We start from the raw sequence: 15538 nt of genomic DNA, 5'->3' as shown, positions 1-15538 counted from the left end.
CTCTTTCCCCACACAGCAACTCATCATTTCTTAGGATCCTGGGCATGTAGGAAAAGAACGCCCACTGCTGTATCACCAAAACGCTCTCCAGCATCCTGGCTAGGAGGAGGGAAGCTGGCACGACCATTTTGCATCTCCCCTGCTTGGCTCAGACTGTCTCTCCCAGATTTACCCAGCATATTTTACCAAGGATCACTTGGAAAGGAAATCAAAATCGAGGTAAAGTGTTTGGGGTTTAGTGAAACATTAAAGCAGACATTCCAACAATGAGGTTCCCTTTCTAACCACGTTTAAATGGCATAAAATCCTTCAATACTAAAACCTGGTAATAGTTCTGCCTCCAAAGATTACCCAGGGCTTAAGCTATATAATCCAGCACCTGCCAAGTAAACACAAATGCTTCTGTTCCTTGGCATGCTCCTGGCTCCCGTTACTCTTTGGGATTTCCAAAGCTAAGCATCTCCCCACCATTGAGGAGAAGGCTCCTGAACAGCAGGATCTTCATTTCTGAACTCACTGTAGGCATTAAAGACATGCCAGATGTCAGTTTTCAGCGCTGAGCTAAACGAGTCCTCCTCCCTCTGTGCAGGTGACTGTATCAGCTTAACCATCCAGAACAATCTTTCACCAGCAACTGATCTTAATAGAAATTTACCTGTTCACCTGCAACAGTGACTCGATCAGTGTTCCTTTATTTCACACACTTTGGTTTGGATTATTTTTTCTTCATTTACTGAATGTGCAAAACACACAGAGCCACACGCTTCAGCTGATACGAACTGACCTAATTCCACTGAGTTCAGCAGACCTCAGCAGAGCTACAGGGACTTCAAGCAGATAAGGCTATGGCTCTCTATGGCTTCTGCCTGGCTCCAGTATCTCCAGTGTTCTTCCTCTGAATGACTTCATATGAAGTGTGAACAATGCTATGGTGTTTACAGGCACCGCAGTCAGGCGAGCATGCTATAACGAGTTTACTGCTTTAGACACAAGGCCATAACTTTTTGATAAGAAAATTAAGTTCCTGATTAAAAAAAAAGTTATCTAAAGAGTTGTAATTTATCTACCTATTTTGCACAGCTGGCTGTCAAGACGTGGACAGAAAACAATGCAGCAAAAGCTTAGGGAACAGTAAATAAGCCAGGGGAAAGCTGATATATTAACCATGTGGCAGGACACAGGGAAGCAATCTGGGTCTGCAAAGTCTGTCAGTGTGGCATTATTTATAAGCAATGCTGGACTAATGTGCTTGCACTGCTTCCCCTTGCAGAGCTGCACCAGGTGCCCAGTCAGCACAGCCACTGGTCGGACCGCTGGGGTGGTCAGGCAGCACAGCTTTTTGTGAGCCTGTTAACAGCAGCTGACACGTGCACCAAGGGGAGCGAGTATCTTCAGATGCTTTTCAAAAATGACAGGCTAAAGAAGGCTGAGAGCCAAAAATCTTGCTGAAATTCCAAGTGAATGAGGTGCAGAAGGCCCTACGCTCCTCTGATTTGCCGGCAAACGTATATATGGAAAAATTTTAACACAAGAAATCACAGGCCTTTCAAGTTTCGAGCCATTAATGTGATTTTTTTTTCTCATACACTCCAGTCCCTTATGCAGCCTATAGTACTTTTTAGCACATTTAACACAAGAAAGAAGTTAGATAAATGTCTAAGAAAGCGCTTTTCCTATACGATCCATGTAAAAGGGGCTATTTATTACAATTAAATAATTTTTTATCCCTATAAACTGTCCTTTACCCCTGTATGCAAGGACTGGGTTCTGTACGGCAAGGGAACAAACAGGAGGAATGCGGTAAAGGCTTACAGGGAAGCATCTGTACCTGCAGGTTTAACAGAATGGCTCCAATTCTCATGGCCTCGCTGACTTCAAGGCTGTACATCAGCTGGGGAAAGCGGGGAGGGCTCTGGTTGTTGGGTGGAAGGACCTCAATGTAAACAGTAGTAATAGAGCTCCTGCAATGAAAGAAAGAAAAGAAGTCAAAGTCAAAATCAATACGTCAACAAACACAAGGCAACCAACAATGAGTGTTTTATAACACCGCGTTCTCCAGCTCTAACAACCTCCCTTTGCTTCTTTGAAAGCTTCAGAACATATTTTTCATTCTGCATCGAAAACAAAGCATCGAAAATTAACAGAAGAAAAGCAAAATAATTTCTTTAGAAGTGGCCCAAGTGTTCTTTGAAAAACAAAGCAGTAAGATATCAGCACACACCCCGCAACTCCTGATACCCTGGTGATTCTGTGTCCTCTAGAAGAGCATGACAAATTCTGAGATGGTAACTGCTCCTGCCATGAACAATATCCACCCCGGAGCATCCCCGCTGTCTTTCGGTTTGGCACCTTTCTTCAGAAGAGAGGGACCAGGAAGAGTTGACAGAGAGGATAATGCTGGCAGAAGACTGATGTACACAACCCTGTAAGAGGCTGCATCAATACTGCGGTTCACACAAATAAACCCAAGCCCATTTCAGACTAGTGAGCCGTGGCAATACAGGAGACTACGAAACCCACCAAGGGAACCTGGCAAACCCTTCAACTGCACTGAACCCCTGACCCGAATATTCTGCAAACAAACAGCATTCCTGTTCCCAAGTCGAAGGCTCTTCTGGGAACGCTGACACACTATGGACCCTGTAGAGACCATGCTGTAGACACTGCTGCTCTTCAACTGCTGCAAACTGAGAAAGGGAGCCAGAAGTCTCCCTGGAAGTTGAAAGAGAGACTTAAAATCTCATCTGAAAGGACGTTTCTCTTGCATCTTTGCTAAGTTATCCCACCTGCCTTCTCTGCTGTGTGTTAAATCCGTACCCCTGCCCCAGAACACAGCTCTGAGGAGAGGAAGAGTTATGCTGCAGGTGCACGTTACGTGGGGTTTCCCTCCACCTAAGATCCCTGACAATGCTGGTGAATCTCAGGCTTTAGGGCTGCAGCAGAGAAACTGCTTCAGGACAAGGGAATACGGTATTTGTCCCCAATTTTTATTTTTTTTTTTTTTAGGTGGGGAGATGGTGCAGCGTGGAGAGAAACAGGAAAAACATGAACACACAATGAGCTGCTTCTTGCAGGGCTAGCAAACTCCAAGCATTTTTAGAGACTTCCAACAGAAATTACTAGGAATCTTACAGTTGAAACTGCTCCTGTGTTAACTGATAGAGTTCATTAAATACGAAGATGACATGTCACTGATCGACATTTTTAATTAGCGGTACAGGATTCTGACCAAGCACTGTCACTGCTGTGTTCCAGGTGTTTCCCACTGCCTTTTGCCAGCAGGTTTTATAACTCTGGTCCACTGCTTGGAGCTGGGCAGACCATCACTGCAACACCACAACAGGCAGCTACATTTTAAGGGCTGTGTCGCGCAGCGTGCTCACCACAATAACGAACCACAAACACGTCTGTCCAGAAAGACAAATTCCACCCTCCGGTAAGAGCTGCAGAAGGAGCTCTGTCCCTAGGGGCACATCCACACATGCAGCCTGCACCCCACAACCCACGAGGAAGGATTAAACCCAGCCCCATGAGTCCCACCTTCCACAGCTCAGCCACACATTTGGGCCAGCCTGGAGCACGTACCAAGAGCCACTCCACTGCTGCCTGCTTTGGTTGGGAGACAGACGCACTTGTCACTTGTTCTGCATGGAGTGCCTGTGCCCAGAGGCTGGCAGCTGAGGCTGCGGGGTCTCTGCGAGGAGAGGCTGGGGCTGCCCAGGGCCGGGCACAGCTGAGCCCCTCAGTCCCGATGGTGGGGCCTCTGGGGAAATGGATTTGTGAAAGGGGAAAAAACACCAAACAGGAGAAGAATGAGGAAAAAAGCATGAGGAACAGCCCTGCAAGCGTGAAGGAGAGGAGGAGGAGAAGGTGATCCTTCAGCCCTGCAGCCTGTGTGGAGACCTCAGTGGGGCAGGGAAAGGAGTGAGGAAGAAGGCACGGCACAGGGGGGCTGTTGTGGACCAACTGTAACCCCCATTCCCTGCTCCGCTCAAGGCGGAGGAGATGGGAATGAAAGAGTAAGGTTGAACATGGGAAAAAGGGGGAGTTGGTGGAAGTTGCTGTTTTCATTTTTGTCTTTATTTTTCACCACCTAACCCCATTTTAATTGGCAAAAAGTTAAATTAATTTTCCCCAAGTTGAGTCTGCCTTGCCCGTGGCAGTAACTGGTAAGTGACTCCCCTGTCTCTACCTCAAACCACGAGCTTTCTCACCTTATTTTCTCCCCTGTCCTCTTGAGGAGGGAGAGTGAGAGCACGGCTGGGAGGGTGTCCAACAGCTGGCCAAGGTCAACCCACCACATATATATTAACAATATATACCACTTGACTCTAATAAGCCTTAAATGTTCAACTGCTCCACCACTAGCCATGGCATGGCAGTCTAGCTGTGCCCTAAAATCCTGGCTACCAGCTAGTCCAGGGCAATCCTGAGCTTCCCACGGACAGTGGTGTTGTGGATGCTGCCTGGCCGCAGCCATGTTGCAGGCTCCAAGCTGTTAACAGGTTGCCCAGAGAGGAGGTGTGTGGCTCATGCCTGGTAACATTCAAGGTCAGGTTGGACAGGGCTCTGAGCAACAAGATCTAGTTCAAGATGCTGCTGCTTACTGCAGGGGGGTTGGACTAGATGACTTACGAAGTCGTCTTCCAACCCAGAACATTCTGCGATTCTACATCTCTCTGGAGCAAATGCTGGATTCACGTCCATCCACAAATACAGCGGATGAGGATCTTACTGCTTTGAACATAATAGTCAGGTCTTTATCTGACATAATCAAACTTTAAACAAGTGCAGAACTTGCACTGAAACGCACCAGTGAATGACAGAGCCTTCCCACCTATCACATCCTTCCGCATTTAAGAAGCTGAATTTGGTTACTGGCTCCGTGGATGTAAACAAAACCAATGCAACCAGAGGAAGACGGACAATCACAACAAAAGACAATCTTTCAGTGCAGGTCACCTCCTTTCAAACTCGTCGGTTTCCTGCCTTGTCTGTTTTAAAATACTCCCTCATTTCCCATTAATCTTTCTGAACTGATGTTCCAACCTTACATTGTTGGACTAAAAAGATCACCATCATCAAATGCTCAACAACAGGCACAACGAATTAAGAGACAAAATACCACTTGAGCACTGGGGCTGCAGATTTTCTTGGGACAGCTGCTGTCTATGATATACACACCCAAATAGTTGTGGTTTAGTGTGCATTTTTCTTCTGCTGCCGAGTTTTTAATGAAATATACTGTTCTGTATAATTTTTTTTCCTGATCCTCCTACATCTTACTAATACCCAAGCTGATTTATTATCTATCAAGCTCTAAAAAACAAAGGCTTCTGTTCACAGTCGTAAGGAAATTTTCTTCAAATTTTTACGATACGATCACGAAAGTAAAGCACTAGTAGTCTGCAAACTCAAAGCACTATACTGGTACACAGCTACTATTTTTCATTTCCAATCCATTTCGGCAATTTCAGCCCCTTCCTTTGGTGTGTTCTACATACAGCCCATTTAAGTAGCTAGCAACACCCACTTTGGCATGGGAATGGAAAGGAGACAGAGCTGAGCCTCCCCAAAACTGCAGCTGGTGTTTTAACAGCGCAGGGACGGGTGAATACACTGAGACGGAGCTCAGGAACTGCAAGGTGTTCAAACCCACGAGCATGGAAGTACGGCTTTTACACTACTCCAGCGAAAAGGTAACGTGAGGAGAGCAGTCAACGGGCCACTGAGATTGGTCCCTGCCTCTGCTTTAATCCGGTGTGCTTCCCACGTACAGCTGTTTTATATAACAAACATATGTCTACACATGCGGACCAACATGCAACGCATGTGAGACATGCAAGGCAAGGAAAAAGTGCAATAGTCTCCTTGTGGGCAGGTAGTTTCTAGATTGGACATGATCTGGCAGATGACTGTTGTCACTGAGTGACACTCTTCCACTGTGCAGGAATCTAAGGACTGGAACGAAACTGATTGATTTTACAAATGTCCTCCTCAGTTTTTTCAATAATAGAAACTGTAAATCACTATATGCTTAACTACAACTCAGCTCTAAAAAACTAAACTTCATCTTTAAACTTTAATGCTTTCATAAACTTGCTTAAGTACACATCAGTAACTTACATTAATGATGCTTGCGACAGATAGAAACCTTAGTAGTACTCAGGCAAATATCTTGTTTTATGCACAGTCACCCGCCAAGAATCTAATGTGTCGTACTGTGCAAAGAAAAAAAAAAGCTACACAGAACGTATTTCAATTTAAATCTGTGCTCACAAAGGCTACAAAGCTGAAGTTCCTGTAGTCTGCCAGTAGTAGTTTCCTGTAGTAGTTTGCTCTTGCTTTGTGCATAAGCAAGGGGATAACTGAAACCCAGCCAGTTCACACACGGCTACAGTTAGTTTGGGATGTCCTGCACTGGAACCCAGATTTGGGGAAAAATGCTTAATATCTGAAATTACACCAAAATCCTTTATTTATTTATTTTACAGGGCACACCTTCCTGCCTGCACAGGTGCATAAGGGTGGCTACACCGAGCCCACTCCTAAAAGTCTCCAACACTGGTTACTGCCTCCAGCAAGGCAGCGTGAACCACCTAACGGAGCGTGATGCGTTAGAAGGAGTGAGAAGTTCATACAACCCCAAGTGTGCGATAGCAACTGTCTCACCGCCAGAAGGAGGCACTCAGATGCAGAAGGACAGCTTTAAAGACCTCAGAGAGGTTGCTCACCTAAGCTCTCCCTGGCTTTCTCTGCGTAAATGGACAAGAGTCTGCTTCCCACACCACCAGCTCGTTTCTGACAGAAAGAACACCAGAAAGGCAGCAAACTCTTTTTGTCTGAATGTCCCTTACAGCGAATTGTCCACGTTCCTTCCCCACAGCACCTCGCTGAAGCTCCAGGGTCCCTCCCCCTGACTTTTTAACCTCCACAGAAACACAAAAACCAGCTCTGGGCCCCAAATGCACCTCAAGTCGAGGCCAGGCTGGCCCTGGGGCCACCCACCTGTGGAAACACAACCTAGATGGAGTGGGTTTCTGATCACTCATTAAAAGCGATAAAGCAAATTACATGCTGTAATTCCATAAAAGGGGTGACAGGCAGAAACGAGAAAGGAGAGTGCTTTTCCACGTTTGAAGTTTACTGCATTAAAGGCATTTTCAGAGGAGGAAGCACACACTCCCAACACACATCACCAGAAGTATGATGTCTTAATATTTTTAGACAACATAAAGATTTCTCGAACATAAAAGAAGCTGATAGTAATCAAAGCTGTATTGTAGGGGCTACACCACTGCATTCTGAAGATCTCTGAAATGGCATTATTGATTTTTGGCCTCCACTTTAATACCATGCTAGTACTACACAAAAGTAGTGCATAACAGTCCACAATCTTCTCCTTGGCACTACTAATAGCCTATCATCAGCCTCCCTACGAGAGTTTATCAAGAAAGGGAGCAAGAAGGAAAGGAAAAGAAAATTCAACCAGAAGACTGTCTTACCAGGTGTTAGTTTTACAACAATCTAACAATCTAAGTACTTCAGTGATTGGTAAATGTAATTATAAAATAGGTGCACAACAGTATGAGCTGCTTCCTTGGAGACAGAGTGAAGCAGCAGGTCCTGAAGAAAAGCCAATGAGTGAAATTCCACCTCTGTATTATCCTTCCTTCTTACATTCCCACTTTGAGGAAAAAGGAAAAGGTTGTGGGAGGTTGCTGAAATCTACTGTTCCTCTCTGTCATCCTCTTCAGTCAGTGAGGTTGTCACGTTATCAACGTGAGGCCCAGAGCTCAAGATCCGCCTTTATACACACTCCTCCACACCTTCACGAAACAAAATCTGTGTATGATTGCCATATGCAGGAAACTAACTCAACAGAAGCAGGCAAGTAGGACTCAGTGCTTGTTTTTAAGATGAGACCATCCTATTCTGACCATCCTAGATTTGCAGGCTGCTGTTCTTTATCAGCTGGTGGGGAGCAGAAGGAATTCTGCCGGTGAGAATTTAGGTCTTAGTGGGGGCACTGCTCATCACTGACACAACACGTCCAGTACATCCACAGCATGCCAAGTCTGGTGACCTTGTACACCCTGTATCTGGGGAACAGGTCTCCAGCTCAGCAACCAGACTGTTTCTGATCCCTTCTGCATCACAGCAAGCTGCATTCTGAACAAAAAAGCCTCTCTTCTCAATTGCCTTCCTCCTTATATACCTTCACTTCAATTTCTCTGAACAAACGGGCACGCGCAATCACAGCACGACATGTGAAGTTTTAAAAAACAGATCACTGCAAGCAAATGAAATAATGAAAACTGTGTACTGTAAGGAAAACAGAAATAAGGAACAAATAGTAAAAGACCTCTCATAAGACAATTTTTCAAAATACGGTCCTTACACCAAATGGAACACGTTGAACTGTATTCCAGTGTGGAGTTACAGACGTAAGGGTGTGCCACACTTCTTACCCGCTGCTAAGCACCAGTTAGAACATCAGTTGGGTTACAAGATAAATTACCTTCTCTGCGCAGGAGGAGCACTATCGGATGCTTTGACAGTGAGAGCGTAGGATCTCCCCACTGACAATACAACTCCCGGAGCAATGGTGATAAGGCCTGTTTGGTCATTGATGATGAAGTCTCCCTGATCCCCAGCCAAAATTTCATATACTATCTGTCCATTGGGTCCCTCGTCCGCATCTACAGCAGTGAGCTGCAATTCAAAACCAGAATGTCAGCACGCACGGTTCAGTGTTGTACTTTAACAGGTTTTTGTAAGGTAACTCAGTGGGGGTAGAGGAAGTAGAGGGGAAACCTGAACACCTGTAACATATGCAGTAATTTCCAACAAGGATATAATTTAAATGAAGGATAATAGGCGTAAAAACATCATGAAGCAGAGAAAAACTGTTTAGCTAAGATTGCAAGCAAGTTATTTTAAGATACTAAGGAAGAAAACTAATTAAGTTTACTCTGCGAATTGGAATTTATAACACTTCCTATAAAGGGGGGAAGAATATACTTATTGTGTTGCCAATGTAACAAGAGGATTGTACCTTACTTAATTACCAAAAGCTCCCACACCTCTCTACACTCCTCGAAGTGACAGCCTCGTTACTGCCAAATATTCTGATAGGCAGTTCTTGCATTACAAGCCCTCGTTGTGTGGAACTGGAGAACAGCGGTTGAATTACTCACGTGTGCACCTACCGTAAAGGAAGCGCAGTGGAAGCGAAACGGCAGCTGTTCCCATACCGATACACACGGAGGGAACACAACCGCGCCCATCACGGACACGCAAGGCCCATTTCACATGGCAACATGACAGCACCTACCTGAAAGGCTGCGCTGGTGGGGGGCATCTCAGAGCCGTGTGATAAACGCAACTGAGACCGCACTTCTGCGCTTTGCTGCCTCTGCACAGTCTCCCTGCCGGGACCATGATTGCTCTCACACGCAGCATTTCTTCTATATAATTGTACAGTTTTGATCCTGAGCATGAGCAAAATCTAATGTCTAAAATTTTAGACCCAAATTATAATGATGTAACAAAATGAGGGGATTAGCTTACCTGTGGGAAAGGCAATGGGTTTATCCCACTTCTGTAGCGTGCCGTGCTCAATGATGTACACACACAGCCAGAAAATATAGCTCAGTAATTACGTTTGATGGCTTTTAGCCAAGTGTCAAGTACTGACTCTGACTTCCATACTATAGGGCAAAAAACTAGCAGTCTGAGACTTCGAATCGGATTCCTGCCGTAACACAGTCAGAAATACGCATCCACACCTCAGCCACGGCAGCTGACAGCCCAACGTCCTAGCTAAGGCCTTTCACCTCTCCTCTTCCTTTACGGATAAACAGAATTAACACAACGCAACACCTATATGTATACACACACACATATATAGTCATGCAACAAGCGGCTTACAGTGCCCACCACATGGCTTGTATCACCGTGACTGAAACTGCATCTCAATTATTACCATATTCAGAAAACAAAAAGGAGCAGAGCGGCGTTCTGCTACCCTGAGGGTCGAGTCACCAAAGTACCACCAAAGCAGGCCAGTGCCTCTGGGCTGCGTAAGGTCAGTTCCTTCTTTCCTCTGGGGTTATTTTGGTGATACACACCGTGGTTTCCCAGCTGGCTCTTTTGAATGACTATATATTACCTCAAAGAGCGCACAGGATGACATAAAGACATACAAGCAGCACTTGAACACCTAGGGGGCTGCAGCCGGCAGTGGTGCTGCTGCACGTGCAGCCAGCTGCCCAGTACCAGCAGCGGTGGAGTGGAAATGACAGGGAATGACGGCACACTGGGCTCCTGCTGCTCCCAGCTGCAGCCGAGCAGTTGGAGGTGGGAAATGGCAAGGGGTAGCAGCAGGTACACCAGCAGAGCTGCCCCCCCAAGATGTACAGAGCAGTAAGAAACTTCAGCCTCAGAAATTATTTATTTCCTGCGGGCTCCTAAAGTGAGGATGAAAAAACAAGAGCAGACATGTTGCTTCTTGAGAGGTCTCTGCTGGCGCATCTGTTTTGGCTTCCTTGACAGAAACACTTGTGCCAGCGGGCAGCATCATGTGCAGCATCGCAAGTCCCGGGTTTAAGGGTACCACATGCTGACACAAAGCCTTAGCGACAACTGTGCAGCCAATGGCAGGATCAACAGACGTTATCTCAGCCAAGGCCAGCCAACGCAGCAGGCTGAATGTCTGCCTGCCACGCACCCTTTTCTCATCCTTGTGACACTCTCACAGTTGACAGTATTTCAGACGGGTGGAGGAATCACTGAATTCTCCGCTATATTAGGATATAATGTAATCGATTAATCAATAAGGCATCACGCTCAACCTTCAGCAGGTCACAGCCTTTCAGAGCACTACCTACAACTTTCAAACCACATTTGCCCAAGGGCGGCTAAAGAACTGGAAAAGCAGAAACCAAACCTTGTAACTAGAATAAGAAGGGAGATGAAAAATAAAAACCCAGAGCTGTAGTAAGTTAATTGCATTTGCATACAACATTAAACACCAAGGGGAGTATGTGAAAAACTCAGGGATCTAGCTGCTTTATGGGATAATCTCGGTTCTTTATGCATGTAGGCTCAGTGAAATATGAAATTTCATTTAAAAAAGTCAATAACTTGCTCAAAAGCAAGAACTAAGCCCACAATAGCTTAAACAGAATAAACTAACTGAAATGCTAAGAGATAAGTGATCTAGGTGTATTAACAAAAGTGGGGTTTGCCCTTTGTGTCAGGGGTGCAAGATACTACTGCTGATAGGGACTGAGATACTTTATGGGGACCAACCATTTTAACACGGAATGAGTTGCACACAGTATTCACCAAGTGAATATCACGTTAGAGAAGTTACTTTTCTCCTGAAGTAATCAGCGTTCTGCTTCTTTCACACAGAGCGCAGTGACCAAAGCAAACTTCCAACACAGAAATACTTCATTTTGATTTATCTAAACCGATTTTATTCTAATTTCTTTGTCCAACAAAGAAATTTGTTTCTTCTCTCCAACAATGCAAACAGCACTGTTGCACTAGAATGAGCAAATCTTCTTAATTCATCCTCCTGTAGGATTTTGAGACATACTGCATATTGAACACAGCATAAAGACTTCAAATACTTTAGAAAATTATCTCCTCTTAGAAGTTTAAGAAGACCAATTAATATTCATGCGTTAGTTTTTGAGAACACATCTATCTCATTTTATATTTTCTTCTGAAATTCTCAAGAAGTCATCCCATGAAAACGGCACTTTTGAAACACGCTTTGCGTTCCACCTATATGATGTCTCAATATATCAATATATTAACTTGCTATGGTCACCTTCAGCATGCCAAAACTCAGCAGGTGAAACAGACCTTCTGCACCCTCCTAGGGTTTAGAGCTTGAACCCCTCTAAAACTCCATTTCTTTAATCCCTCATCACTCTGTGGTTTCTTCTACACACAAGTGGATGTTGTGTCTAGACGTTGCAATGAGTAACCATCAAACTAAGTGACAGAGATAGGAAAAGCGCTGCAACAGCCTTCGCTACTGAACTTACAAAGTAACACACAGAGATAAACAAAGGTTTTATGCAAAACACAAGGTCCTAAGTATTTAGTGAGAGGGTTTGGAACAAGGCCAGTTATTACTGTGATGACGTGAAAAAGGAAATTAATTGACTACACAAGTACATAGATTAATAAGGTTAATTAAACCTAAAAATACTGAATGTGTGAAAAGATAAGTGACTTGAACAACATTTTGAGGGCAAAACCAGGAATCAAAAACAGAATTGAATTGAAGTTTAACAGCTGCCATAATAAATGATTTTATAAATTTTGTCTCCAGCTGTCCCAGACCGATAGAGCTTCATAGTTAACAAGATTTGAGAAACACGTTCCAAAACCTAACGGAAGAAATACAAAACAAGGTTTATTTTTCTTTCCTAAGAAACATTCTGCATCCAGCAGTACTGGCTTCATCACATTAACACTTAACGTATTGAAGCTTTGCAAAATAGGTGCCCGTTCTGCTGCAGCAAGAAGTGTTTTTCTTTCTTGGTCACTGTATCAGCTCTTTTCAGAGTCACTTTATACTTGAATGAAACAGGGCTTCAACATTTGACCTGTGACTTAATGTATTGAAGTTTTGCAAAATAGGTGCCCGTTCTGCTGCAGCAAGAAGTGGTTTTCTTGCCTGATACGCTCTTGGTCACTGTATCAGCTCTTTTCAGAGTCACTTTATACTTGAATGAATCAGGGCTTCAACATTTGACCTGCAACCTGTTCGCAGCGACGTTTTTAGTGACCTTGCCCTGAACAGATGAAGTGATTACCAACCTACATTTTTGAACAAATTAAATGTTCAGCGAAGTTGGTCTGACTCATACAGACCTAAAGGAAATCCTGCAGAAGCTGTGCTCGCCTTCCAACAGCTGTCCTTGAAATGCATGTTCCAGTCAAGCAAGTACAAGACTCCAGAGCCCCATTCAGTACACGGTTATGTTGTGTAACAGTGTGGAGGAAACGGCACAGTCGCTCTCTAGAGCAGCAGACCAGTGAAAAACGTGGGGCTGCCAGAACTTAGATGGCATCCCTCCTCATCCTTCTAGGGCTCGGCAGCACGGCTCAGCCGTGAGCTGCACTAGGAAAAGCACTCATGAGTTCCTACGACTCAGAGACGAGGAGGATTGTGAGGGAGATATTCCCGAACCTGAGGCAACAAAATGTAATGCTAACGGAGTAGGTCAAAATACTTCCTCAGTACCTTCTTCAGACATTTCATTAAGTCTCTAGCTATTATTTTTACTGCAGTACATAGGTACGTTCACTGAGAAATGCAAACATAACCCAGTTTTGTTTTCTGCCTCTGCTAATAATGTTTACTTCGTAGTTGGAAATTAATATGCTGATGGACTGAAGGCTGCAAATAACCACATAAAGAAAACATTAAGAGTGGTTCGGACATGACTCGTGCAAAGATTTCCTCTGAACTGTTCTGGGCTTCACGGCAAGCTGCGTGTTTGTCTGTAACACCTACTCCAGTGGCCACACGCAAGGATGGTTCAAGTCACACGTGTGTGTGTGCAGCGAACGAAAAGGAACCGTTTAAAAGAGACAAAGCGAATGGAGCACTGAGAAGGTAATGGCAAAACGGTCCCAGAGGAAGCATTTATTTAATGGATCTAAATAAAATTTGTCCCTGTGTACAACCGAAAATGCTGTTACTGCTTGAGACTTCTTATCCTGTGAGCACAAGATGAGTGATGGAACTTGACTGCCTGCAGTTTTTCTATGTTGTATCTTTTTTGCTTTCAGTTCTGACCTTCACCACCGTGACCACTTATGTTGCGATGTATTAAGTGTTCTGTGTAACCAGGATCTGCGGCAGACCTCCGAAGTGACTTGCACTGGTGATCTCAGGCAGAATATTTCCAGCTCACACAAGGTGAACAGGTAACACACTAACCCTCTCCACAGCTTATTCTCCATTCTCAATCATGCAGCGATTTAACTGTTCTCATAAGCGAGCCCTTGAACACGGGTCATACCTCTGCAACAGGAAATTAAGTAGAAATTAAGATACACAGATAAATTTGAATATTTCCATTTCCTAAATTTAAAGGCATATACTACTTAGGGCCAGTTCAGGAGTTTTCTCTACAGAAAACATACACAAAATCTCTTTGTGGCCCAAGGAAGTTTTTGACATTAATGTAAATTTGCATGAAGATTTAGGTGGATAATGTTTTTTGCCATCTTCAGTCCCTTCTCAGCTCTCTCGTTTTCTTGCCCAGTATTTTCTGTGCCGTGCTTATAGAAATGAGAGATGTCTAAAGAAGCAGAGTGGACTTTAATTACTTATGTGAAATACTGTATTACGGTGCATACTCCAAACATCAGTGTGTAACTAGTTTAAATACCTAAATAACAGGACAGTGAAAAACAGGAAAGAAAAGGGGAAAACAGGACAGCAAAATTATAACAAGGTAATAAAAGATGGAATTAAGTACTTCAACAGGTTTAATATTAATCAGTCTTTCTAGCGTTAATTATTCACCACATTAACTGTTTTAAATCACAGATTTCTCCATCAGCTACTGTCTCTCTCAGAGAGCACAATGAAATACCTATAAAAGCAGAAGGAAAAATCAGGTAAGAAATTCTCAAGCTGAAAGGGACAGAATACACAGACATTTCAACTTCCCTCAATCAAGGCCTCAAACACCTCACAAGTTCTCAGAGTAGACAACTGAAATAAAACCTCCCCAAACCAACATCCCAGCGGTCCTGCTCTCGACCCTGCCCGGGGAGTCAGGGAGCAGAGATTTCACGCTCCACTCTACACCCTCAGAAAGTGGAGGGAAGTCATTCCTATTAAGGGAACAAAGCAAAGCTGCAGCTAACATCGGCAGCTAGGAGGCAAAAAAAGTAGATTACCCGCCACCACCAGGCTCCCAGATGAAACCAAAGCAACTCAGGAGCACACAAATTTGTTTCCTCTGTTTTGCCCACTTCTCTAAAAGGCAACAAAGAAAGGAGGGAAACGCCTTGCTCTAATTACTTGAGGGAGAAAAAAAAACTTGAGGAAAAAAATTCACTTGTAATTTTTTCTCCCCTGCCATTTGTGGTTATTTCAAGCAAAGACTAAGGATTTTTTAGTTTACTTTTTTTTTTTTTACCATCTACCAGACAGTACCGAAACCATTAACTAATATGTTTGGGGTTGTTTTTTCCAGGAGTAAATTTGAAATAATTTCCTACAAACTGGGACAACAAGCAAGTACAAAGTGGGGTTATTTGTACATTCTCACGTAACTGCACTCAGAAAAAAAAAAAGAAGAAAAAATCTTAATCCCTTATTACTCTCAGGATGATAAAAGCAATGTGGCAACGACAAGAGAGCACTTACACTGCTACAACATAAATTCTCATTTCAGCAGAAAAACAACAAGCTTCATGTTGTTTAGGTCACAACAACCCCCTGCAGCGTTACAGGCTGGGGGAGGAGTGGCTGGGTCAAGGCCCCGAA

General features: G+C 44.1%; 1 protein-coding gene across 1 annotated transcript in view; it reads right to left on the bottom strand.

Annotated features, from left to right (window-relative positions):
• LOC104501149 (protocadherin-15-like) overlaps positions 1–15538 on the bottom strand; it is a gene marked incomplete at both ends in the record, with an annotated part of 98313 nt that overhangs the window by 10193 nt on the left and 72582 nt on the right. Inside the window, 2 exons of the mRNA XM_010144911.1 lie at positions 1829–1961; positions 8522–8715. Coding sequence (XP_010143213.1) covers positions 1829–1961; positions 8522–8715 — 327 coding nt within the window. The remainder of the gene's footprint in view (positions 1–1828; positions 1962–8521; positions 8716–15538) is intronic.

This window comes from Buceros rhinoceros, unplaced genomic scaffold, assembly GCF_000710305.1.
Source record: "Buceros rhinoceros silvestris isolate BGI_N320 unplaced genomic scaffold, ASM71030v1 scaffold4361, whole genome shotgun sequence".
Lineage (NCBI taxonomy): Eukaryota > Metazoa > Chordata > Aves > Bucerotiformes > Bucerotidae > Buceros > Buceros rhinoceros.
The sequence above is the reverse complement of the archived record's forward strand: the minus strand, read 5'-3'. Positions and strand labels throughout refer to the sequence as shown.